Here is a 27,864-nt window from a genome sequence, read left to right as displayed (position 1 = left end):
AGAAAATAACACTCATTTGCTTGCTAAGGTCCAGCAACAAAAGAATGTTAATGCACATTACTACCTATTACTACAATAGTGAACACAAAATGAAATGAGCAGATGCTGATTTACCTTCTCTGTTGAACCATGCATGGCACAAAACTGCAATCCTGAAGCAAGCTAGACCATCTGTGCTGTTTTCTCCAGATGAGCCAAATTTGATGACAAACCATTCTCCATATATGGGAGTTTTTCTTTTTTTCTTCCCCCCCAATTTATATTAGAAAGTATAGTTCCTGCAATAGAAGATGCAGAAAACTATTTTGCATCTTCTACTATATTGCTAAATATTTTGAATCTGAGCCTGGGTAAAGCAGTCTGGAAATTAAATTTAACTTCGAAAGAGACATCTTTTCAGAACTTGCATTTTTCAGTTATTCTCTCCATCCATATGCGAGCTGTTCTGGGAAATAGGATGGCCCAGAAAGGTACATTTGAATGGCATTTCTGAGAAATTTTTCCAACTTATGATAATGTTTCGTGGTACAAATTTTCTTGAAAAATCAAGTCACCAGAAAAACCCTATATTCCCTGTAATTCAGCGCCCAGCATAGAGATGGTGATAACAAATTTTTTGGCTTACTGAACGTTGGATAAATTTTGGCACTGAAAATGCCTTCATCTTTAGAATCCCTTGACAAGTATTAAAGGTCAAGGATTGAGGTATTGTTACATTCAGTGAGATGACTTGTTTTACTTAAGTAGAAAGGGAAGTTAAAATATCTCCTTTTGAAAATAGAAAAATGCAATTTCTCACTAAATCTAAACTTATAAATTTCTTAGCTTCACAATGTCTTCAAATAAATATTTATCAAAATACTTAAAATATTAGGTTGCCAGATGGCATTAAGATAAATATTTGCAAGCAAGAAGTGATAAAAGATGGACTTGGCTTGTGGGCAAGATGATGAGTCAGACAGGGAGTAGGAGTGTGAATCACCCAAAGTCATGCTCTCACAGCTGGGGCAGGATGACAGTGCGGTGTGGACCATTTGGTGCTACAGACTAGGCTTCTCTGTGGAGTGACAGTCATCTCTTGTGTCCTTAGTCACCAGTGTGGAATTGAGAGTGGTAGGATTCACTTAAACAGACAAGAGTTTCTTGGAAAAATACTGACACAGGTGAAGCTAATCTCTGGCACTATATATCTTAGTGTTATCAGGTGGATGACTCTTGTATGCTTTCTAATTTTCCCCAGTGATGAAAATATTTTCCTTCTGTTATCACCAGCAGAGTGGGGAGCTTTTATTTCTCAAAAGTAAGTTCCCCGACTTCAATCCAAACTTGTAACTTGCATGTGTAACTCTTAGTTTTCTTATTTGAATCCTATTAAGTAATATGAATAGTCAGAAGCAATTTCTTCTCCTTTAAAAAACTTAATTGCTCACATTGCAATTTATATCAATGTACTCCACTTTTTTTGCATTTGTTTCTGTAATAGTCTCTGCCATACTAGTTGGCTTTTACATACAGGAATATGTTTTATATTTTTTAAAAAGTATTAAAGAGTCAATGACCATCAAGGATGTCAGGCACCATAAATATTTTTTCAATATATTAGCTTTTAAAATGTCGATTATTGACATTACAAATATCTGAACAAAATCCTAGATTCAGGAAAGAAGGCTTTGGGGACAGAGCTCCGAACTATGTAAAAGATTTGTGAGACAAAGTAGTAAATATAGAAAGCCATGTTTGCACATTTCTGCTTGCCAGCATAATTTCACAAAGCCCCTGACTCTGCGACGAGATGCAGCTCTCAGGAAGAATGCTTTGAAAACAAAACTGGATTGAATACACGGCTCTCACATCTCTTGCCTGAGTCACTATATTCCTTAAAAGATAAATGACCCTAGACCTTGTCTGTTCCTACAAGAAGATAATGTCTCACAGGGTCAGTGATTATGCTTCTACAATCTATAACCAGATGTAGTCTTGCACCCAAAATTTGATAGGATTTTGTGCATACTGACCCTTCACTGAATGTATATAGGCAATGAGCCAAAACAGTTTTGTAGTAGTCTTATGGAACCTCTCTGAAAGATTTCTTCAGGGATATATCCTCGGTCTATAGTCCTCAGTTAAGACTTCTGAATAAAACTAACTCTAATACTTTACAAGCTTGATTTTTTTTTCTCTAGTGGACAGTCATAAAACTCAAAAGATTATTATCAGAAAAACATAGCTCTTTATTGAGGAACACTGTTCCAGGAAAATAATTTCATACTGATGGAGAAGAATTTGCTGTCCTGCCCCAGGGTACTGCCCTTAAACCATGGCAGATGAGGGAAGCATGCCCTTCTAGAAGGTCTCATTCTCAGCCATTGGTAATCCTAGTTTCACGTACTTGGTTGCTTCCTTCCTCATTAAACCTTGCATATATCTTGGTATATTTTTGTCATATTATTTTATCATCTTCCCCACTATCCTATATTTTTTTCAGGGTTTGAGACCCTCCAAATTTTCTTGGAATTCCCAGGAGTTAGCAGAATCTGTGTAGCAGCCATTGCATCTTCTGGCAAATAAGATGGGCTTTTGTTTCTGAGAAATTTTTATACCCCAAATCTTAGCTGAGTGTTCTTAACTTTAAGCTAAGCCTCAGATTCCTTATTTATTACATAGATATAATAATGGTCCTTCCTTTATAGAGTTTCTCTAAGAATAAATGTGATGATGCCTGTGAAATGCTTTGCAGCACTTGTTATACTGCATTTCAGTAACATCAACTATTTTTAAATTATTTAATACATTTATCAATGATTTTTTATCTTTATTTTCAATGAATACATTTTAAAATAATGTTAACTGTTATTTTTAATAATTTAATAAATTATTTTTAATGTTATCATTTCTAAATGAAAGTTCTTTTTTATTTTTTAATAAAGCCTTTAGAACAACTCTGGAAAATTGCTGTAGTATACAATTAAAATGCTTAAAAATTTATTGATATGAAGGGACCTTGTAAAATCTCCTCCATCTTCAGATCGTGACATCTTTAATTTTTAAGGTAATAATATTACTGAAAATCAAATTATAAAACTGGAATTATAAGGGCTGGTAGCTTTGATTATTCCCAGTTGTTGCCAAGCAAATATTTTTGGACAAAAAGGTTTCCACCAAAGACTCTTTCCAATATCAATATATGAAGAAGAAGAAAAAAGAAACTGGCTGCTACCAAAGTCACAGTCTTTCTGATGGACAAAAGGTGAGGGAATTCAGTGAGTATTTATCGAAGAGAGGTAACAGACTATTCATAGAGTCCTACTCTGAATATAGTTTGTATATGTTTTAAAATATGTTCAAGTTTTCTAAGCTACCAGCTAATTTTTCATAGCTTTTGTTTTTCTTCCTGGAGATGTAAAGATTTTATCAAAACTATGCACTGAAAGAAAATCTACACTGAGCTTACAGGTTAAGGGAAGAAGGGGGATAAAATATGTTAGTGGCTTCCACTTAGAAGCCATAATAAAATACTGTCCCCACTCCTATACCAACCCTTTCAAATTCTCATTTTAAGACAAACTGATTTGAAAATGTTTATATTATAGCAGGAAATGTTTCATTTCTATATAAATGGACATACATAAGTGTTGTGACTTCTATAGGAGAGAAAACCTAGGAAAAGCTCACATTTCCTACAGTTCTCAGGTCAGTCATGCTTTGCTATAGCTAGAAGATGCTCTAACATCCCATAATTGGGCACTAAAAGCCAAACGAATCAAGGAAAATGGAAGCATAGCTGTGCACTCCTCTGAAGTCCCTGTGTTCCTCCTTCACTGTAGAATGAAGATTCTGAACACAGTGTTTTCCTGAAATAAAATCACAATGTGAAACTAGAGATATAAATTAGATCAAAAGTGAAATCTATTTTCCATTTACAAACTTTTGATAAAATAAAGAATTTGTGATAAGCCTACAGAATATGAGATGGAATGTGTATAACTTAAGTGTCTGGGACCTTATTTTAAAGCAGCTGGTACCCCCACTCTCAGGCCAAGTTATTTATGAGAAGTGTCCGTTTGCACAGCATAGTGAGTATAAGTAAATAAGGACCTGTACATTTCAAAATTGCTGAGTACATGTAAAATATTCTTACCACAAAAAACAAGTTATTTCAGGTGATGAATATGTTCACTGGCTTGATTTAACTACTCCATATTGTATTCCTAAATCATAACATCACTTTTTACCCCGTAACTATGAACAACTATGATTTGTGAATTTACAATGAAGAAATTAAAATGTTAAAACGAGACTTTAGATGGTAATTTTAGCTTAAAACAAGTATTCTGAAACAAATTTTCCAATAAATGCAATGAAGGTACTACATAAAATCCTAACTATTGATAAAAACAATAGTTTTTATCAGGGGGCTCCTTCATTCATAGAACTGACATTCAGCCAGTCTTCACTGATTTGTTTTTATAGGGCCATTTCTTTTGTGTAGCATGTGTTTAGACATTGGTTGGTTGACACAAGATTGCTAAATATTTTTAATACATGCTTTACTTATAGTCAGGTAGCACAATGGTATATTTACCAAAGTTGCAAAACTTGAAACTGATTATTTTAAATAAAATGGTCAATGCTTCAGCCTTTGTTTTGTTAACTCAGGTGATTTTCCTCTAAGTAGTAAGAGTCTATGGTAATTACACAGGCAACTTGGATAAAAGTTTCTATCGGGATGGGGACTGAATTCATCACTCAATTTAGACTTCTAAATTAATTGTAACATTATTTCAGCTTTTCATTTTTGCAGATCACTGTGCATAACAGTGTGTGCTCTTCACTTGAAATAGTCAGTCTAGGTGATCTATAAAGAGCAAATAATTTGATAGGATGTGAAATACTTTCTAGGATTTCTGTTCAATTGCCTTCTGTAGAAAGAAGCCCAAAACTGTTGTATCAATACGCTGCTAGCTGGGTTCCTTCTAAATAACATAATTATGTTTAATTACAATGAAGTATTTATGTGAATAAATACAGGATAAATCACTTGTTCTTTGATAAGTGCTATTATGAATACAAACAAATACTTTAGATCCTAAGATACACTATTATTCAAATTAGGCTACATTATTGTATTAAAATGAGAACTTTATATAAAAATTGTATAACTGTACTTTTATAAAAATAAAGAAAAACATACAGAGCATTCAAATGTTTCACTAAATGTCAGTTTAGAGAATGCTGAGCTGTTTGATTTTATCCTAATGGGTTTTGGATTAGGTATTGCCTATGGAGTAATGCAATGAAAAAAATTTAAAAAACAAACCCTGCAATTCCAAATAAAATTAAGAAAGCATTTTGTAAATATGTTAGCAGAGAAAAAAAGTGGAACAAAAAATCATCATCATTGTGAAAATAATGTAATAAATGTAGACATATTCATCCTCTACTGGCTTTCTTGAATAACTTGGACTTTCATTATTATTATTAAATTTGGTTTTTGGAGGAGGAAAAACCATTTTTTTCCTAAAAAAGTAAATATCCTCTTTCGCCATCTGGTGGCTAAACACAACATTTTCCGTGTAGATGAAAACAGTTAACAGATTTAATAGCCAACTGTGTTTAATACTTGGATTCATCTTACTGAAAATATATGCATATTTATTTAACCTATGGAAATATAACTGAGGCAATTTTGTTTTAATGGCTCACAGCATTTCATTCAAGTAACTCTAGCTATAATATTTCATGCAGGATTTTAAAAAATTCACCAGAGCAATTCTTTTAAAAGACCATTTTCTGAATTATTCATTTTGAAAGCTAAAAATACATGTGATAGTAACAATTTGTTTACCTGAATTATTTAGGTATAAAGAATTAAGATCTTAATGAAAACAAGGAAGACCAAATACAGTCTTAAATGATAAGCATAGCAGTTACCATTAATTTCTAAAATTTCAGTTTTAGCTTTTCCTGTTTTAACAATAGTTATAACCATATGTTGACAAGTCACCATTACCAAAAAGAAGCGTAGGTAATTTAACAGTATATAGTTTAAGTTGTCCCTACAATTTTTTAAAATATAATTTTCAATTATTAGTATTTAACATATATAAATTACTTCATTTCATTAAAAATTAAAAAATGACCATTATTTCATGTTTAATTTCTTTATTTTCTTCAGAATATCTTAATATTGAAACCCAAGTTATTTTGAGAAAGGGAAAGACAGAGAAACATGAAGAGACAAACATTTCATTTCATTTAACTTATGGTATTGTGAGCAGTCACTTGTAGGCAACACTTGTTTTCTTTGTAGAAAAGAAATAAAAAAACAAACAGCACCATTAAAGAATGCATGATCCCTGAATTCTAAACAAAACACTGTCTAAAAATTTTTTAAATGCTTGTTGCACTCAGTCACATTTAGTCAGGTATCAAAGCAAGCGTAACAGTATTAAATTGTTGCAGTCTTACTGAATCAACTGCTCCCCCTTCTGAGGATTTTACACACCTTTTCTGAGTTTTTCCTGTGGGAATAATATATTCTTTGGTAGAGGACTGAAGGAGGATTTTACTTTTCTGTATGTTGATATAAAATGTCTATGTAGGTTCGGGGCCTTCGCCCCCAGTCTGTGTTTGTCATGCATGTTGTGTTTGGGTTGATTTCACATTTTGCTGTTACACTGTAGGAGTAATATCGCCTTTAAAAAAGGCATTAAATGGCTAATGTCAAACAGATGTAAACATTCAGAATACTGACCAAAAAAAAAAAAAAATTACAAACGAACACACATTTAAAAAAAAAGAAACTACTGAAAATATGTATCATATCAGGTTTCCATGAAGCAGGGGTGGGGGAATACAGCAGTACAAGAAAATTATGGCAACCAAGTAAAGCACTTTCTTTGAAACATTCAAGAACAGTACAAATACAACAAAGTTTTTCTACAGTCTAAATTATTCTGCAACTATCAAATATAGTACAAAGCGAAATAGTATGTGCTATAAAAAAGCAGCTCCTTTAAATTATAGTAAAAATGCTTTTTGTTCGCTTTACAGTGACAAAGCATGAAGACTGAAGACGACAGGAATTTTATATTCAGTAACATTTTGGCTACATAGGCCCCTGACAGTCTGATGAGTTCCTGTTCTAGGACTCTTCACAATTGTTCTCTGGGAACACAGATGGACAGTGACTCTGGGCTCTGCATGCTCAGAGGGGGTCATTCCCGCTGGGCAGCTACCGCTGTGCTGGGCTTCACCACCATACAGACGATATAACCCTATGCTTGGCTTCAGCTTCTAAAACCTGGGACTTCACTATACCGTGGAAGAACTGGGAAACCAGAGGCCACAGTAACTTCCACTTTTGAAATTGTGTGAGGCTTTATAAAGGAAATGGGGCTACAGCAATAGGTATTCTTACTCTTGACTGCATTATAGAGCACCATATGCACCAGCTCATTTTTGTGTGTTTATTTTGAACTGAGTAAGAATATCCAAGGTTCAGCAGTCAACTAAACCTTCTATAGCCCATCCCAGAAACACATACCACCCCAAAGTCTTCATAGTAACCAGGCTCAACCTCATAGGTTTGTTTTCAAGTTTTTCTTCAAACTAGACCTTTGCAGGGAAATATTATATAACTATGGTGCTCAGTTCACCAAAATTTCTGCTATTCTCACTTTGGGGAAGAAAAAAATATTTTCATTTTGAAAATGAATTTGCATCAGAATGCTCTTATTAACATGCCCATTAACTAACCTAAATGTCTTTATACACCTCAGGCATATGCATATCTTATAGGAGGAGATTTAGGGAATAGCAGTTTTCTTCCTTCCCCTGCTCCAAAAGTGCTACTTAGGGAAATACATCCTTTGTGATTAAAAAAAAATTGCAATGGTACATGTGCAAGTTCTATTCCTGATAAGAAAAAAATTGTGTCCAGTAATCAGGATAATGCACATGCTAACATTTGCACACCACACCACAATAACCATGTAGTAAATAACATACTCCATTTGCACATAGCAGACATATGCAGAAATCAGAAAACTAAGAACCTACTCACTCAATTCAAATATACTGGCTTTTGTGTATATATACATTAAATGAACACTTATAAAATATTTGACCCACATTTTACATCTAAATTTCTCTTCTTCCTTTCCCTTTTAGTTTAAAGATATTAATTTTTCAGTAATATAAGCCATATGAGAACACTAGGTATTTGAATTGGAGCAAAAAAGAGCAAGGACACAGAAAAATTATGCTAATCGGACCTGGATGAGAGAATCCACGTAGTATCAGCAACTAATTTTCCAAGCCTGTTATGTGAAAAATCAAAACATACAGAAGGACACTTTTCCTTATTCCCAGTAAGCAACTTGCAAGCAATATTCACCAAGGAAGGAACTGATCATTAGCTCAGAATCTCATCAGCCTCAATTGTACCTCATATACTGAGTGCAAAGTTTCTGTAGATGGAGTTTCTTCCAACACCATGTCAGTTACTGATGTGATGGGTTTCAATCTGCTGGTGTAGACAGTATCTGACACTGGTATAGCAGTGAGTGAATTTGGAAGGAGTTGGCATGCAAGCGTCTATGTTATAGGGGTGCCCCACTATGAGACTAAGAGCATGATCTTCGAAATCAGGATGGTATTAAAGCCAAGCAGACAATAAAGACACCACTAATAAGGATGCCACCCCAATACAACCCGGCGTGCAGTGAAGAGAAAACTAAGGATCCGCTGGAACTTACGCTGCATTCCTCGGGAAAGGCTGGCTAAGCGCATTGCTAACTTTCTCAGTCACTAGTTTTGCCAATTTTACTGTGAAAAACAGAAATGACAGTATTGAAGCACCAAAATCACATCTACAGCAGCAGGCCTTTCTTTTCTTTCTTTCTAAGTACCTTTCACTATCAGCAACTTGTTATTCCAAATGATGTGTCTATCACCTAAACAAATTTGGCAACATCACAATAAGTATGGAGAAAAAATAATCTCATGTAGTTATTATAAAAAAATCACAAGTGTTCTTATTTTCAGGAATGTAATTTCTGCTCATTCCAGTCAACTTTTAAGACGTGTTTTACGGGAATGTCAAAAAGTTTACAGTGATTAGGATAATCCCATGTGAAAATATCAGTCATTCTTACCCTGGATAAGGATGATTCCCTGCGCCCCCCATGTTTGCTTTTTTAATTCTACAGCCACAATCAATCAACGGGTTAATGGCACTCCAAACTTTGTGCTCTGAAATCTGAAGTTAAGTGGGCGTGGTTGGTTTTTGTTTTCTTTCATCTTCCCACAATGTGCATGTGCTTCTGAACTTGCTTTTGGGAATGGAGCCTCCTGAACTACGGCTGTCCTCTGGTATGAGGGTGGCCAAAGTATATGGAATGTAGCTCAAATACTCAACACTCAGACGTTACTGGATGCACACTGAAGATAATTTTAAGATGCAGTATCCCTTTTTCAAAAGCAGTTCCCCCAATATGAAGAATGTACTGAATACACCTGAGGGAAAAAACAAAACACGCTACACCTAGAACATTTTTTTTTCAAAATGAGGGTTATTTCAGAGTTCAATTATAGGCTGTAAATAATGAGAAAAACAATTGTTCTATAAAATGTTGACACTTTACCCTTGGGTAGTCCCTTTTATCATCAATGACCCTTTTAAAAAGATGGCCAACCTTTGCAAGGTCTGAAGCCAGAATGCACGGGTGTCATCAATAAAGGGCTACAATAATTCCCCCCACTTTAATATCTAGTAATTCATTAGTGTGAACAGGATATATACATTATCAACCCATTTGTGTGTGCATAAACAGCATCTTATTTCCTTGCTTTGAATTTCAGGGCTTTTTTTTTTTTCAAACTTGCTCTTTAAAGTCACACCGGAAGTGCTAAAATCCTCTGGGCCTATGGCTATTGGCTGGCCAATTGATCTCATATGATCAGGTGTCAAAGGGCTAGAACCACATTGCTAGGCATGAGTCCCATGCTGCAATTTCACATGTAGGACACATTTCACTATAATATGTGCACAAAATCCAAGGCAGGTACAGATATTCTGCCATAGTTTCTGAGAACGAGTAAAACAGGAGGAAAGATAATAATCAGGACAGTGGATTTCATTAATGGCATACCTCCTTTAATACATCTTTTGAGATAGGAGTAAATACAAGGAATCACACATTTAAATCAGATTCCCCTTTCTAAACAGGATTTAATCACTGTGGTAAAGCTAGGTCCAGAAAAGTCAAGTGTAAAATTCCTTGCTGTAATGGGTCATCTGCAGAAAAATGCAGAACCCACCTTAAATCATTCCTCTCATTCTCTCTATACATCTGCATTTCTGGTTATTAAGTAATTAAAAATGTCCTTTTCCTATCTACAGCTGGGTTAAAAGAAAAACAAAGATAGGGCATTGACTTGTATACACATGGACAGAAACTTTCCACTCAGAATGGCAACTGAACACGTAAAAGACATGCCACTGAGCCATTCAGTTGGGATGCATCCTCCCCTTTATGAGAAATGCAAGAAAATAATGCCACAGAAAAAAGAGACCTGTTCCAAAGCAAAATAAATGAGCAGATAGAAACCACTGCATTATTTGATTTGTTGCTGCTGATGCTATTTGGCTTTTCCACTTGGAAAAGGGATACTGCATCTTTCACTCAGCTCTTATCGTACAACCAGGCATGCCACACAGAGTTTTGAAGGACCTATGCAGTCGTCATGGCAGAAGGCCCCACAGCCTTTGCACACAATCATGGCTTTCAGCCGGCAAGAGCATTTCAGTTCCAACTCATCTGCGTTGCTGCTGTCGGCAAAGTTCTGAACGGGCATCTGAGCGTTCTGACCGGGCAGGCTCGTGGCAGGATTGGAGCCACTTCCCAAAATCCCAATGGACTTTTCAATTGCAGATGCTGCCCTTTTGAAACTCGTGCTACCAAAGTGTATTGTTGGATAATTTCCACAGAGCTGCTGTTGTTGCTGCACCTGCATTTTCTGAGCAGCTAATTGGGTAAAAGGCTTTTGTGGCTCAGAAAGCAAATAGGAAGAGAAATCTGCATTTTTTAGCGCGAATGCTTTTAACTGTTCTTTCATTTCATTCTGGTCATAGGAAACTTGTTTCATGCCCAGTTCACAGCTGCTGCTTAAACCTTCCTCAAAAGAAAGAGGTTCCGATTTTATATTGCTACATATGCCCGTGGACTGTGGCCAACTAAGTCTCTTAGTGGTTTCCATGGTAACTGGTGGTTGTTTTTGATCGGATGGGACTTCTGCATTAGGGAGAGGTGGAGGTAGTGGAGGTGGTGGGGGGGGAGGTGGGGGCAAAGCCAAGGGTGGAGGTGGAGGGGGAGGAGGAGGGGGAGGGGGAGGCGGTGGCGGCGGTGGATGTACAAGTGCTTTGTTTGGCATTGCGTGTGCAGTGCCTCCCACCTCATCGCCTTCTTTCATGGGCATACTGGGGGATAACATGTTGGCTAACCTTAGCTGGTGAGGTGCTGAGGAAAGACTAACCTCTCCCAATCCCTTCTGTTCAAGATGTCTATTGAAGGCAAATGCATTACATCCCACTGGGGTCTTAGAAGAGGCCTGTAATAGAGCTGCAGTAGGAATGGGGCCCCTTGCAGCCATAGGCATTTGGTAAAACTGCTGTCTGTGTGAGGTACCAGTGTCAGGGTGGAAGCCGCCATTCTTGTCAACATGAAATAGGTTCTGCTGGAAGCTGCATGATGGGAGCAGCCGCTTTTGCTGTTTGACCTCAGGGCTGTGAACAATTCTGTTCTGCATGGAGTGCTTGTTTAGCCATTCTTGCTTAAATGGCTGGCTGTGTCCTAGCTGACTCATGCCAGAATTGATGACACAAGGCACCCCTTTCACATCTGGCTCCACCAACAATTTTCCTGGTTCACATTTAACTTGAGTGTGCTCTCCTACAGTCCTAGCTACTCTCTTCTTGGGGTGGTTTTCTCGCTTTCTCATTTGGAGTGGTGCAACAGTCCCTGCCAAGTAGCTCTTACCATCTGGATTTGGAGATCTGGGCGGAATTTCAATGTTTCTCTCCGGCGCTGGTTTACCCACTGAGGTAGTTTGAAGAGGCAATGGAAGCCTGTTGATCTCGAGCTTGGCTCCCAATCTGGGCTGTGGCAGCACTTTTTCCAAAGGCAGGTTGCCCTGTAGTAACTGCGTCACCAGTGGATTGTTAGCCTCCACAGAGGACAGACGACAGCTTGAATTCCCTGGACCAGGGACTCTTTTCAGGGTGTCAGTAGCCAAGGAAATAGCCTCTTCCATGGGACTTGAAGTGGAAGCTTTCACGTTCTGTGTTTGTTGTACACTAGAGGCTACCTCTGCAGCCGGAGGAGGCAGCTCGGGGACAGAGAAGTCTTCAGTGTCCATTCTAAAGCCCTTGTCCGCTTCGTGGAGTTCAGATTTCACAGGAAGAGCAACATTTGTTATGAGATTCCTGGGATGAAGTTCTGACACATTCAAGTAGCTGGCATGTTCAGTTTTGATAGCCTTTGGACAGCTTTGTTCTAGATATTCTTTTTGTTTACTTGAACCCGAATGAGTAACCAGAGGCTGTCCTGTGCTCCTCATCCCATCGTCACTCCAGCAAATCCGGTTACTTGGGTTATACTGACTGCTACAGGTTGTGTCTGCTTCACTTTTGAAAGTAGCTGGGCCGCATGCCTGCTCAGCAAAGTTATGACTGGGAGCTGTCGGCTCATTTAACTTATCCGCAACAAGGGGTAATTCTCGGAGACTTGCGCAGGTGGTCTGCAATGTTTTACAGTCTTGTTTTGCTGCCGAAGCAGCAATGAAAGTGGAACTGTGATCAACACCTTCATTGGCAACTGGCTCAGGCCTGCTAATCACAGACACCTGAGGACACGCCATGGGCTGTGCGGATGCCTCTGTTCTCACCGGCCTGCCCTGCAGGTCCAAGCTGGCTTCAGAGCTTTCAACGGAGACAGTCAGAGACAAACTGGAGGTCAGCGTGGTGCTGTGGTCAACGATGACTTTACACGGAATTGATCGGTTTATGGCTGCTGGTGCAAAGTCCCCTGGTGGTTGCTGAGGTTTTCCAGAATTGTCTGCCCTGTTTCGAGGCCCTGAATTTTTGTCTAAGCTTTCAGCACTTAACTTGGGAGGACTATCGTAAGAGTTTATTGTCAGCATGTTTCCAGTAAACATTGCAACTGTTGGGTGTGCAACCAGAGAGTCTGTGACCGCAACTGAATCACTGCAGCTGAGAGCTGCTCTCACAGTGGTACTCATGGATATGGTGGCCTGTTCTTCACTCCCAGGTACGGCTATCTTCTCAGAAGGAAATCTGTTGTTAATTCCCGTCGGGGGAATCAAGACAGAGCTAGTGGAGAGGTGGTTTGGCAAATTGTTTCCAATGGAGGGAGTTGGCACAGAGGTGTACTGAGTGGAGACTAAGTTACCAGCACTGCTGCTTGATATTAGTAACTGCTTATCATCCATGGAGCTTGATATGCCGGAGCCCTCTGTGGTGGCTGAAATGGGAGTGCTTTCAATACATTTTGGTATAATGGCTATGCATGGACTGTCAGTTCCCTGGATGGTTTTTAACATGCTTATATTACAAGCAGAAATTGTAGTGTTTGCACTGTCAACAGACATTAGAACAGAGGATTTATCAACAGAACTCACAAAGGGATGTTCTTTAATTGCTCCCGACATAGCAGTGCTGCAAACAGATACGGGGACAGAATTTTTATTAAAAAGCATGGGCACACTGCTATTTTCAGAAGAGGTAGATGAAACAATTTTCTCAGATAAATGTGACACAGGTATGTTTTCATCAGAACTATGCACAGATAAGTCAGTGGCAGTTTCTGGAAGTTTACTTGGGTTAAGAGACTGCTGTAGTACAGTGGTGGTCTCCCGGAGGTGTGCAGACTTGTTGCTAGGAGATCTACAGTTTGGATTGACAATAATGACACCAGTAGAACCTTCCATTTTTGTTTCAGGGGTAGAAGAGACTTCTAAGTTTGGAGGCCCTTCCTTTGAGCTGAGTGGAGGCAACCGGGTCTCTTTAGAGGTCTGGAAGAGATGAGCTCGAGCTTGATGTTTTGCAAAGAGCTTAGCCTTTGTCTGCTCTTTGATGTGTGCCAGGGTTCTTGCCTTTCCACTCTCTCCTGGGCTTCCCATGGCTCCAGAGACAATGCTCGCTGCAGCCGCTACAGCAGCGGCTGCAGCAGCCTCTCGCTGGGCCCGAGCTTGTTGGGCCCGAGCCTTGATATCTGCAAGGGTCCTGGCTCCTGTGTTCCTCCCGCCACTGATGGAAGTGCTAGTGGATGCTCGAGACTCAGGTTTCGAGACTGGTTGGCTCTTGATTATAAAAGGTGGCCCAATTTTGGAAAGCTGGATCTAAAAGGAGGAGAGAAGAAAAATAAAATGTGCTTCATACATGATCACAGAGGAGTCACAGAGAATGTGATAATGCAAGGGAAAGGACTAGCTGCATTCTCTCATAATGTGCCATGAACTGCACCTAAATCCCTGGATGCATCTTTAGGGCATAGAGCAACAAAAAATGTAGGATGAATGTGAAAATTAAGTTTTTAATCTACAAAAACATCCATTGTAACTTCATTTGGCAGGGAAAGGAAGCAACTGCTTAATGCCTCATATAAATGGATACAAAATTCATGCTTCTAGAAGTAGGGTAGGCTAAAAGACTTTGAGATATTTAATTTTGAAATTATTTTCCTTAGCGGCATAAAAAACTGGGACTTCTACTCCATTTGAGTTTATCTGTCTTAATTTGACCCAAAGAAAAAAGGCCTAAGATACTGACAACTAGAATTCTCATTCTGACTTTACACAAAGGAACTTTGTAAACACTAAGCACTATGTAACTCAGTTTCTCCAATAACCTCTCTGAGCCAAGGACTCTATGATTTTTATGTACTTCCATGCTACCTTGTATGCTGCTTTATACACATACAATAAGAACACAAGAGAAGTTTGTAAACTCAGTTGTAAAATGAGACTAATTATTTCTGGTCTATTTCCCTCAAAGGCAGTTTTAAAGATGGAATGAGACTACATTTGTCAGAGTGTTCTATTTTCCAAAGGAATTGCATTATCATTACATTTGCATAAAAGCAAGGGAAACTGATTTTCTACCTCTAAAGAATTTATACATTGGGCAGTTTGAAATTGGTAATCCACAATATGCTGAATTTTGTACACATCCCAACCCATACCGTTTACCTATTTTTGCTAATTAAGAGACTCACAAAGTCATCACCAAATTCAGGAGGAAACAAGATCTAACAACCAGCATCCCATAGCAATGCTGTGTTGCTCTAGTCACTAAAAACATCCTTAGTCATGGCTGTGTAGGGCTGGGAAGACTATAGTTCATGTCCCTCATTTTACAGTTGAGAAAACCGAAGCTGTACAGGTAAAAAAGTTTACCCTGGGGTCATATAACTAGTGAGTGACCTAGAGTCTTTGGGCTTCCCATTTCGTGCTGTTTCCATGTATTCTGTTTCCTTTTTCTCCAGATTATACATATCAATTTAGAATTATGCTTTGGAACGTTGATAGATGAAATTATCTTCCTGAGCTATCTTGTTTCTCATTTTCAAACTGCTTGTGAAGTCTGTCTTCTATTCCAAAGGCCAAAAAAAAAAAAAAAAAAAAGATGATTCTGGGGAGAAGATTCAATTTGCTCTTTTAATATTTCTCCTATTGTAAAAAATTAAAAAAATTTTTAATAATTAAACTTAAATATGCTTAAGCAAGAGCTCTTAAGACCAAAACATCAAATATTCTTGTAGTATTTATCTACCTACCTTTTTTAACATCAATGCTTAATTTATTAATTAATGTGCTCAATAATATCGCAAGATGGTAACATCTTGCAAGACTGTGATATCACAACCAGGACACTGACATTGATACAATTACAATATGGAACATTTTCATGACTACAAATTTCCCTCATATTATCTATCTTTACATAAAGTCTACATGACTTTGAAAATAAGCTTTTGACAAAAAAAAGACTGGCATGTTTAAAAATATCTCTTATGAAAAGTTTATATTATTCTTTCTATGGCTTCAAAAATTTGAATTTTAATTTTTAAGTTTTTAATTGAACTTAATGCTTATTTTTTATACCTCTAGAATCTTGCTTACTAGAGACTGCTTTATTAAAAAGAGTAAGTACAACCATAATCTTAAAGTCAGCCTGTGAAGAGCATGAGTTATATATAAAATGAAAATTTTATAGATTTTATATTTACAGATAGAACAGGATTTTTTTAATTTAAAAAGTTTGAGATGTTTATAATTCTAGACCAATGCTACGATGGAATAATCTACTTCACTATACAAAAGTATAAATGACAAAAGGTAGAAACTTAAAAAAAAATTACACTGGGGTTTCTTTTGAATTAATCTTAATTTTCAGTTTACTCAGGCAGAGCTAATTTATATAAATGCTTTGTTTTCTGGAAGTTAAATTTTACCTGGGATCAAAAGAAAGTATATAAATAGAAATTTTTATCTGTAAGCCTTTATTTTTTGGTGAATTTAAAGGCCTATTTACTATCTATCTTGGATATAAAAAAAACATAGGATTTGTATATCTACACCTCTATAGTATTCTCTCTCAGAGTTCATAAGGCAATTTTATTGCTTTATTTAAGAAATATTTAATGAGGCTCAACCATAAGCTAGGTCTTCAATGCTAGGCAATAGTGGTGTTCAGTGTTTGTTGGGAAATCAATGTAGGGATAATACATACCTTCTCTGCCTTTGTGCTGGCCTCTGAGTTTTGATTACCTCTTTCCCTAGTCCCAGAGAACTTTTATAGGACACTAAATTATCTTTCCCATTTTCCCAGGTTTACACAGGTCTCTGTTCTACACCTTGAAATCTCTATAAGCCCAGGTGTCTCAGTGGCCTGTAGACATTTCCAGGCCCTATTCTCTGTCCTTAATTCTTTTTTCTTTAATACCAGGGTTTAAACATATGCATGTATCTAAACTGCTTTTATGAATTCAATGCATAGTCATAAAGAGGGTCATTTACTATTAAAGGATTCGATTATAAATTGCTGCATAAACTTAGAAGGAAGAAAATCTAATTATTCTTGAAAAATTAGGCTTCTAAATAGAAAACGTCTATATATGGAACTGTCCTTTGTTTTTTTTATTTAGTACCATACCTTGAGAGGGGGAACCCTTGGTTCCTCTCTTGGAGGCTGTTCTTTCTCAGCTGGGCTGCTAGTTGATATGTTCCGGGTTGACTGATCGTCTTCTATCCTAGCTCTCTTTTCTTTACAGATTCCAAAGCTGTGCTGCTCTGCAGTTTTCCTCTTTGATATCTCTGAATCTCTACTTTCATTTCTTATCCCATCAGGTGACTTGGAGGGTTCTGATGACTTGGAAGTATGTGAGGTTTCTAAACGACTCTGTGTACTCCCTTGCTTATGTGTTTTATTTCTAGAGCCTTCTGAAAATGAAGCCTTATCCACTGATGAGATATATTGCTTGTCCTGTAATTTAGCAGATGGAAGCTCATTTCCCTTATTCTCTATCTCTTCAGAAAAGACAGATAATTCCAATGGTGAAGATAACACTTTTTTTTCTGTTCTTTGCAGGATGCTATGATTTTTAACTTTTATCATTTCAGTAGAAGCAAGTTCTGGAATCGAAGCAGGATAGGGCTTTTCAGTGTCAAGATGTGATTTACATGTTTGCTGACTCAGGGTCTTATTGTGCAAATCTTCAGATGGAAATGCTTCAGGAGCAATGGAAGAAGAACTCAATATGATGGCTTCAGGAGAATTAGCTAGAGTCTTCTGCTGGGAGGTAAGGTTCTCTCCCAGAGGTTTGGCAGTGGTAGAAGACTCATCTTTCTGCGGGGAGAGTGGTTCTTCAGATACAGAAGGTGACTTTCTTTGCTGATGTGCCATTCTCTCATTCATGGAAGAATTGGAAATTGGAGATGTTTCTGAAGGAAGTGGCAAACTGGATACAAAAGTGGCCTCAGAGGTGAGAAGCATGGAAGACACTGAAGAAGTTTCTGAAGTTAAAGGTAAGTCAGACATCGGTGACGTTTCTGATGTTAAAGGTAAGTTGGATACTGGTGATGCTTCAGATGTTAATGGTAAGTTGGACATAAGAGATGCTTCTGATATTTCAGGTGAAGTGGATATTGGAGATACTTCTGACATCAAAGATGCATGAAGGTTTTCATCAATGGAATTTCTCTGGTTGTATTTGTCTGTATTTTCAGTGCTAGACACCTCAGAACAAAATGTTGTCTCAAGGGAGGCTGGAGTACATGATTCTTCTAATGTGGACTGTGTTTCTCCTCCTGGGGAAGGCAGGCTGGTACAGGCTCCCTCTGGGCTCTCAGAAGAAAAGGATGTTTCAGAGATGCAGGCATTTTCTGAAAGCGGTTCTTCAGGATCACTCTGTAGCTCCATATCTACAGCAATTCCTTCATTTGGAAACTGGCCTTCTAGAGAAGATGACCCTGTTTTTATTTTGAGGGTACTGGTCTCTATTGCAATTTCTGACTCCTTATGTTCTGTGTCACTGACATGAGTCACAGATGAAGTGGAAGGAACAAGAGAGTCACAGACTTCTAACTGATCGATGACAACTGTCATTTCTTCCTGGGGCAATTCTGACTTCTCTTCCATCTTAACTTCAATATGAGGCAAAGTTTCTAAAACATCATTCATCATAACACAGGATTCCAAGTTATCTTCAGGAGGTGCTATCTGGGGTTCTTCATGAGAATGGGTTGGACTTTCAGACTCCTCAGAAAATTCAGGTATTGTCTTATGATTTTCATCCTGGCATTCACAGATACTAGTCTCTACCTCTTCTGCAATTTCCTCCTGAATTACAGATTCTTCTGGGATCAAGATATCCTCTGACTCCGATTCTGCCATTGTATCTTTAGCTGGAAGTTCTATCATAGGGCAAACAGAAGCACAGAAACCAGGCTCTGGAGAAGCTGGGCTTTTCATGCTTTTTGGCTGTTGTTCTGTCAAGGGCGTCTGTGCAGAAACTGGAAGACCAGAAGTCCCACATGAGGAACTACTTTGAGCTTCAGCATTGTTTGGTCCAGTAGTGAGCTTCATAGATTCCTCTCTTGACATGCCCAGTCTGTACAGAAATTAGAGATATGAAATTATTGCTCAACCACAAAACATGAAAGGTATAATTTGGATCTCTCATGAATGTAGTATTTAATAGAAGTAAATACACAAAATTACTTTTATAATCACTAACATGCTTAATTTATGTAAACTAGTTTATAATGATGATGCTTCTTTGCTGCTTTTATAATCTCAACTAAAACTCTACTTCTGATTAAGAACAGTATAGATTTTTATTTTGTAAAGCAAGGAGATATGAACCTTACCAAGTACTAGTAAAGGAATAAGAAAATTACATCCAACAAAGTATTAGAAAATACGAGCAGAAAAGCAAAATAATGTATAAGATATATAAATATATATTTAAATATAGATAGATAGATATCGATAGATAGATAGATATTTAAATCCAAAAGTAGAATGATGCTCTTATAATAGAAATTTATATAGTTTTCAGTGGATACAAGAGAACCAAGTAATTAAGATCAATGGAAGATGAATGAAATTCATCAAATTCTGAAATTGAAATGAGTTCCAAAGATTGGTTTTCTTTAATCTAAGAAGTATTACTCAATCACCTTATTTCAGCATCTAAGTGTCTAACCTAAGACAACATGGAAATTTCATTAAAGAATAACAGAACATATTTGGGGTTATCGAAGTTATTCTACCAGCTTACATCTGTATGCAGTAAGACTTTTAAATTATTTCATGCATATCTCTTACTGTAAAGATATTCCTTAAATGGCAGTACAGAAAATCAAGAAATAATTGAGCATGATATTCAGGTCTTAATCTAAATCTAATTAGAGTTACAATCAAGGTTACTGTAAACCACTATTTTCTGTCATATAATTTACATTGTCAGCATCAGATGGTAGAGAAATATGCTGTTCCAAATGAAGTTAAATTAGGGTCCAGGCAATGAGAAAGGTAAGTAGGAGAGAGAACATTTCCAGAGGAAGAAGCACATTTAAGTGAAGAAATATAGTCACAGTAACATTGATGCAAAAAATACCTCAGTGAAAACCACTTTAACCTTTTATTTTTAAAAATCCTCAAAGTCAAAGGGAAATAACATTGAATACAGGTTTTGGGTATTTTGTCTTTGCCTTCTTTATTTAAATTCAGAAATCTCTGAAAAGGTAGAAGATACTATCTTCATAATAATCTCTTTCCTTTCAATATTCTCTAAGATGAATCCAAACTAAGCTACAATTTATATCTATACTATCCTGAGAAGATCAGAACAACAGCATTACAGATAAATTTAAAGCAGAATAATCTGCAAGAAATGAGGTTCCTTGGGACTAGGTCAAGCAGAGTAACTACTGATACTAGACTAAGTGTAACATACCCAAATCTGTCCACTGGCAGCCAACTTTCTGCTAGTTGGTTAATATTATTAAATATACATACAGATAAGTGTACATGTACAACAGCACTGTATAAAATATGCCCATGTCAACATTTTCTCATTTTCATGGGAAAACAGACATAAGATGGCATAAGGCATAGGAAGAAGATGTTCACAGTTCCCCATACTTCGCAAAGGAAAACACTGGCCTCCAGAGATCTGGACACAAATTCACAAATCAAGCCCTCTAATACTTAGCATTTATACAAGTGATATAAAAAAATACAGAACAATACTATATTATAAAGAGATTAAGCAAGTGAGAATCATAATAAATATTTAAAACAAGCAGAAAACGAAACCAGGCAGATCTTAACTGGACACTAGTTTGAATGTTTAGACACATTTTTGAAAACACTTAGAGCAATGAAAAGGCACATGGTATCAGTCAACTAAAAACTGTCTGGTAGTAGGGGAATACAGGTAACCTGGGAGCAACAAAATGAGGGCAGTCAATGAAATGTCCAAAATATATCTGCCATGAAATATGTAATAAACGATAGAAAAGATCAGGAGACAAGTCTGGTGATGGGAGGGGACAAAAACTGCTGATAAACTATAGCAAAAAAAGGGGGGGCTAAGTAGAAGAATGTTTGTATTCAGAGTTTGGTGATGGTAAGGAAGGGGGTCATGTTTATTAATATTATAGCTGTCGTTTTCTAGAGAAGAGACCCTAAATCTGATGCCCAAGGGAATCTGGGAAGTTCCTAAATTTCATGCAAAGATTGTGCATATGTGTGAATCTTTCAGAGAAGGATTTGCAGGATGAAGGCCCCAAGCAATTTACTCAACCTCACTGTTATAAACCTGGGAAAATTACTTAGTTTCATTTTCCCTCAGTTTCCTAATTTTTAAAAAATAATATAAATAATGGTATCCATCTTATGGAATTGTTGGGAGGATTAAAGAATATTTGCAAAGCTCTTAGAAGCATATCAGAGTGAGTGTATTCTCAATGATTATTTATTGCATGAAGGAAAGCTCTCTGTAATGTAACTCCCTTGAACTGCGGCTCTCTGGGAGTAGAACTTTGGTAGCCCTACAAACAATTGCATTCCTGGCATCCAGGAGAGTGTCTGACACAGGGGCAATGTTGAATAAAAACATTAATTTAATAAAAGAATGGGTCTATCACTAAAAAATTTAAGAACCAATGCTTTGGAGGTGCTATCTCATTTATGCTTCTGCCATTACTGAAAAGAGTGTGCCCAAGATTTTCTTTCACAGGCAAAAGGAGAGGGAAGGTTCCTAAATACTCTTTAATCTCATCCTCCAGGGTTTTTAATCCTGCTGGGCATCAGCATAACCTGGAAAGCTTCTAAAAACACAGACTCCTGGGCTCGACTCCTAGATTGTGATATAGCCTGGCTTGAGTGATATTGTTGGTGACTTTATGTGAAGACCTATAACTAGATTGTCACATTTTTTATGTTTGAGAAAAGACATTAATTATCTCTATTTGGTTTTGCTTAAAAATATATAGGCATCCAGAATTCCTGGCACAGCAATTAAAAACAGGCCTTCCTACTCAAGAGGACTACCATTTAGGACAATTCACAAAGGTTAGCATACTCTGAGTACCCTCCTTCAAGAGGTCTGTTAAGTATCATTTCTTTCCATGAAGAGCTCTCAAGTGAGACTCCTGGCATGTTGTTTTGTCTCCATTTACAGGTGAAATTTTGTGAAATGAGATCCCATGACATAGGTTTTGTTACCTGCAACCACCTGTGTCCTTTACACAAAATAACAACTTTCAAGCATTGACTGTGTATGTGGTAATTGGAGCACAAGTCCCTCTACAAAGGGGAATCTGAAGTGACCACCAACAGTAAGTGCTGAAACTCCTCCTTTTTAGGGATCTGATTGTGTGAGACACTAATTGCCCAAGCAGAATGTGTCTACTAAACATGAGGTAAAGGTGAAACCGCTTTCAGGGTTAGTTCATTTGCTTCCACACTATGATGTAAAAGCTCATATTACTTAAAAAAGAAGCATACACACACACATAATAAATTAAAGATAGATTACAATTGAAGAGGAAGATAAGGCAAAAAATAAATCTCAGGCGCTTCCCAAAACAAGGACTAAACAAAGATTAAAATGCATTAGACACAGTCAATACTTTTGGAAAAGTGTGAGAATTGAATACATGCCAAAAATTACTTATCTATAAAAAATTCATTCATGAATATACTTGAAAATGGGAGAATTTTACTCAAATTCCATTAAGAAAACCAAAAGTGGCTTCTATAAGATTTCATATACTATTTTCAGCCCAAAATAAATTTTCATGAACAAGTTATAAACCCTTGAAAATGCATTTTTAAAAAATTTAAGTGCTGACATACCACTATAATTTCATCTGCACTTTCTTACACTGAGGGACTATTGCTTTTTATCACAGGTTTATTAAGTTTTACAGCATATGAGTGTGCTATGTGAAGCAGAGAATTACATTTTCATTTCCTTCTAAGAGAAATGAGAAAAAATACTCTAGTACTTACTTTTCTCCATAAAATCTCTCAAAGAATTTTTCTTTCCAAGGTTCTGTTTTCTTTTCCTTCTCAATTTCTTGCCTTATCCGCAACTGCATTTCTGGGGTAAACTCTCCTAAAAAGAAAATGCTAATGTATTGAGTAAAAGTGGTCACATCTTTTGCCAATTCATAAAGAAAACATGTAATTCATCTGAGTAAACTTTTACGGATCTCGAAAAGTACAAGGACAAATAATGATAACATTTCTACAGCTTCTCTTTTCATAAATATCACTCAAGTTGTTCATAAAAATTCTAAAGCTAAATGCTTTAGAAGAATGCGAAAGCATTTAGCAAATGTATTGCCTGCTAGGGGCTACAAATAAAAGGGTGTATATTCACTGTCCTTAAGGAAATCAGTCTGCTGGAAATAGAGTATAATATAACGTCTAAAGCCCTGTATAGGCCATAATAATAAATGTAGTGAAATACACAGAGTAAAGCACTTAATTCTCCCTAAGTCAATTAAAGAGGACCACATATAGGAAGTGATTCTTGAGTTTGCTTTTGAAGGTTGCTCAGGCTTTTATAAAGTAATTAAATCGCAAGGCACAGAGATATGAATACATATATTTATGATCTTTTGAGTAGCCAATTGTGAGTAAAACATAAGAAGAAATAAAATGGGAAATAAAACCTGAGGCCAATTACCCAATAGATATTCTAATGAAAGTTCTTTATTTTTCTATGAGAGACAGAGGGAGGTTCTGGTGGCATTCAGTGTGGAAGGAATATGGCCAAGTAAGTTGTGCAGAAAAATAGGTCTGACAACAGAATGAAGAAATTGGAGGACTGCATCTATAGGGTTACTGAACAGTACACAGGAGAGGTGGAGATTACAGTTGGGCCAGTAGCAGCAGGAATGTTTTGGAAGAGTCAAGTACAAGTAACAGTTCATGACCAGAGAGACATGAAGAAAAGGAAGAAGGTCAAAGACATGAGTAACGTTTTAAACTGAGGAACTGTGAGGACAGTTGTGATATCACAGAAATAGAGGAAGCAGAAGGAAGAGCAAAGAAGGAAGAGAAGCTAAGTGAATTTAATATTGGGAATTTTGGATTAAAGTGCCTGTGCTAGTGAGATCTGCTAAGCATTTGAAAATAAAACAATAGGGAAAGGGGTGGGAATTAGGGAAGGGGGTGAAAGCCCGATACGAAAATTCTTTGCACACTGGCAATAGCTAAAACCATGGTGGTGAATGAGGCAGCTTAGGGAATACATATGATTAGAAAAGAAAATGCTGGAGACATCAGATGGAAGAATAGGGGAGGGATCCTGATGAAAGGTGAGCAAGGGCTGGCAGAAACATAAATAATTTAAGCCTCAGAAATCAATTTAAAATCTGTTTTTAAAATCTAAAGTAGATGGTTTCAAATCGGATGGGGTGAAAAAACAAATGAGATATTGGTGAGGGAACTTGAAATGTAGGCACTGAGAACAGGAAACTGGATTTTGCCATTAGTTACACAGTTTTTGTTTGCTTTTTTGAGACAAGGTGTCATTCTGCTATTGCCTTGACTGGAGTGCAGTGGTGTAATGGGTAGGTGAATCACTGCAGCCTCGACCACCTGAACCCACTTTAGAATCCCAAGTTGCTGGGACTATAGGTATGCGCCACCACACCTGGCTGATTATTGTATTTTTTTTGTCGTGATAGAGTTTCGCCATGTTGCTTAGGCCTGTCTTCACTCCTGAGCTCAAGTGATTTGCCTGCCTAGGCCTGTCAAAGTCCTGGGATAACAGGTGTGAGCCATCACGCCTGGCCAGTATTCTTTCTCTAGGAGGAATATTTCAGTTGTGTAGAGTGGTGCCACCCCTGACTGTAACAGTTTGAGTGTGTAAAGCAGAAAAATATAGCAGCATTGGGTACTTCTTAGTCTTCCAAGAAACTTGGTGACTAAAGAAAAGATAAGGTGAAGTAGTGACTTCAGGGGAAGGAAGCATTAAAAGAAGTTTCTCTAGGTTCGCCAGGACACTTAAGAGAATGCATAATAGATCAAACAATACCATTAAAATTACCATTCCCAAGAAAAATTTGCTGTATCCAAAATTTTATGATGTCTAAGATAAAATTATGTTTTCTTCAGAAATATCTGGCATCAATAATGCCAGGTATAACAAATGAATTTGTGAACTCATTTGGAAAGGGATATGAGTTTTTACTAAATTAAAGTATACTGTGGCGGGAAAAAAACTGGGAAATCAGAGGAAATATACAAAGCTCAGTACAGTATGTGTACTCCAATATGTCGCATAATAATAGAAAATAGAAATTTACCTTCTGCCAGTCGCTGTTTCCACCCTTGTGCTGCATATGCAAAGAATTCATTATTTAGAGCTGAAGTACTGAGGCGTAAAACTCCATCACTTCCCATCTAGGAAAATAAGCCGACAAAAACAGGATTCCATCAGGAATAACTCAAAACCAAAGTATGCAGAAAAAAAGCAAAAACTGAGTGGTGTTGGGTGGTATTTGTGCGAGTGGGAGGGAGGGGGAAGGAGATAGAGAAAGGAGAAGGGATAAAGAGCAGGAGCTCCAGGGAGAGCATGTGCAGGGTAGGAGGAAGAGAGGAAAGGGACCCAACAAAAGATCAGTCTCCTGGGATGAATACTAGGAGATTAGATGCATGCATTCTGCTTGCTGATGTGTAGGAGACAGAAAGAATTAGTGTTGTCCTTGACTGGCTTCTTATGTAGTTGGAGAGTGAATATAAAACAAATAACAAGTTAAACAATGTCAAGCATTATGTGAGTGAGAATTAAGAAGTTCAACATGTAAAAGCTTGGGGAATATATGTATGTGGACATGAGAGTGTAGGAAGAACCTGATGCAGCATCATGAGAGTCTAAGAGGATCTGGACAAAATGGTTAGAGATCAAAGCATAAGGTATACTGTCAACAGGCATGAGCATTACAGTAGAAGCTGAACATAATAAACTATTAGTAACTAGGGCATTTATGAAGGTGTGAGGATGCTTTCACCTGGTACTAAAAGGTTTGACAAACTGTAGCCCCAACTATATCTTTAAAGATTTCCTCTTACTTCCATATATAGAATTCATATATCCTATGCACTAATTACCTGAAAACACACTTAGAGATTATTTATCATTTTTTGTTTTTGATCTTCTCTACACTCCATTTCAACCTATTGAAATACTATCACTCTTTTAAAATTTAACTCAAATAATGCCTTCATAAATATTTCATTTGAATCATCATTCAGGAGCAAAAGAGAAACTGAACATAAAAAGTAAGTATACTATCTTAAGCTGGATAATGTCTAATCAAAGTCAGAAAAGAGAGACACAGAACAAATGTGAGATATGCTGATTGTTGACACTGTGACATCTATAAGGAGGCCATAGATTCACAATCCTCAGGGTCTTCATTTAAGATGGCACTGGTAACCACACTAAAATATTCCATACATTTGAAATATTTCAGGCAAGATTTCATTTATTCATTGATTTACTGTTTACTCATGCTCAATTATTTCATCTTATTCAACTGATACTTGTTAAGCCACCCATATAAACCTATGTGCATGGCATTTGTATGGGTGATAGAAATTCACTGGTAATAAAGATAAATCCCTTGTATTTATAGTCTGAATATATTCTACACAGAAGAGATGCTTTTGGTCCTTGTCCACCCTTTCCATCCACCTGAGTTCGGCATGACTGATGTATGGTTACATCACCATGCCAATGTCCCACATCATAGGTTTACCAAAGCCCTGATACATGAGTGGCTTAATGCTTCAGCTTCTCCATCCTTTGACTGGACAACTCTAGGACACTATTCTCTGCAGTGTGGTTTATGCACTGAACCAAATGCATGCTATTTGGTGTTCCCAATGGCTAGAATACATGGATCTGGGAACTAAGAAGTAGAATGAAATAACCTTTACACTATCATTCCCAAACACTCACTTGCTGACTGCATGTATTCTGTCCCCATAGCTCTAGCCTCTGTGGGATTAGAAGTCCAGGTTCCCAGGGGGAATCATTTCTATTAGAGCAGGGTTTCTCAAGATTGGCACTCTTGTCATTTGGGGCCAGATAATTCATTTTAGTGGGGGCATGTCCTGTGTAATGTCAGATATTTGGCAGTATCCCTGGACTCTACCTGGTAGATTCCAGGAGCAATCCCTTAATAGATGTGACAACGAAAAACATCTCCAAACACTGGCAAATATCCTTTGGAGGCAAAATCATCCCTAGCTAACAACCACTGCACTACTGGACGATGTAAGGGCCCCATCGTAGCCAAAGCTCTGTCTGGTTACTCTGTATTACTCATACCGTTGGACCAGTAGGCAAAGAAAGGAGACAGATAGGATAATCAATCAACCCTAACCATCATGAGGAAATAAGACTGCTGCAAGAGAGAAGGGATGGAGAGAAGGGTGTTGGGAATGCTGGGGGTTCTCTGGGACACCTCTTAATGTTATTTGTGCCTGGCGATTGACATCCTGACAGGGAAAGACAACCAATAGTTCATACTCCTCAGGGATGGCAGTCAGGGTCACTTCTAGTAGAAGTGCTAAGAGTGAGAAAATCAGCAATGAGTACTAAAGGAGGGAGACAATGAGCTAAAACCACATCCTTAAAACCAGCTTGAGACAGGCACAGCCTATAGCTGGGCCACTAACCCTCTGGTCGTAAGTCTTGTTATTTTCATGTTTTTCTTCTTTCCAATATATTAATATTATGATAGCTA

At 37.3% G+C, this 27,864-nt stretch overlaps 1 protein-coding gene across 7 annotated transcripts in view; it reads right to left on the bottom strand.

The window, feature by feature from the left end:
- Positions 1-6,145: 6,145 nt before the first annotated feature.
- Positions 6,146-27,864, bottom strand: part of ASXL3 (ASXL transcriptional regulator 3) — a 174,242-nt gene continuing 152,523 nt past the window's right edge. For all 7 annotated transcript variants that reach the window (XM_054244109.2, XM_035270825.3, XM_078346919.1 and 4 more), the window contains 4 exons: positions 25,417-25,513; positions 23,108-23,213; positions 17,237-19,193; positions 6,146-14,421 (listed from right to left, as the gene is read on the bottom strand). In XM_054244109.2, coding sequence (XP_054100084.2) covers positions 10,696-14,421; positions 17,237-19,193; positions 23,108-23,213; positions 25,417-25,513 — 5,886 coding nt within the window. In that variant the 3' untranslated portion in view covers positions 6,146-10,695. The remainder of the gene's footprint in view (positions 14,422-17,236; positions 19,194-23,107; positions 23,214-25,416; positions 25,514-27,864) is intronic.

Source organism: Callithrix jacchus, chromosome 13, assembly GCF_049354715.1.
Source record: "Callithrix jacchus isolate 240 chromosome 13, calJac240_pri, whole genome shotgun sequence".
Taxonomy (NCBI): domain Eukaryota; kingdom Metazoa; phylum Chordata; class Mammalia; order Primates; family Cebidae; genus Callithrix; species Callithrix jacchus.
This window is presented reverse-complemented; position numbering and strand designations above follow the sequence as displayed.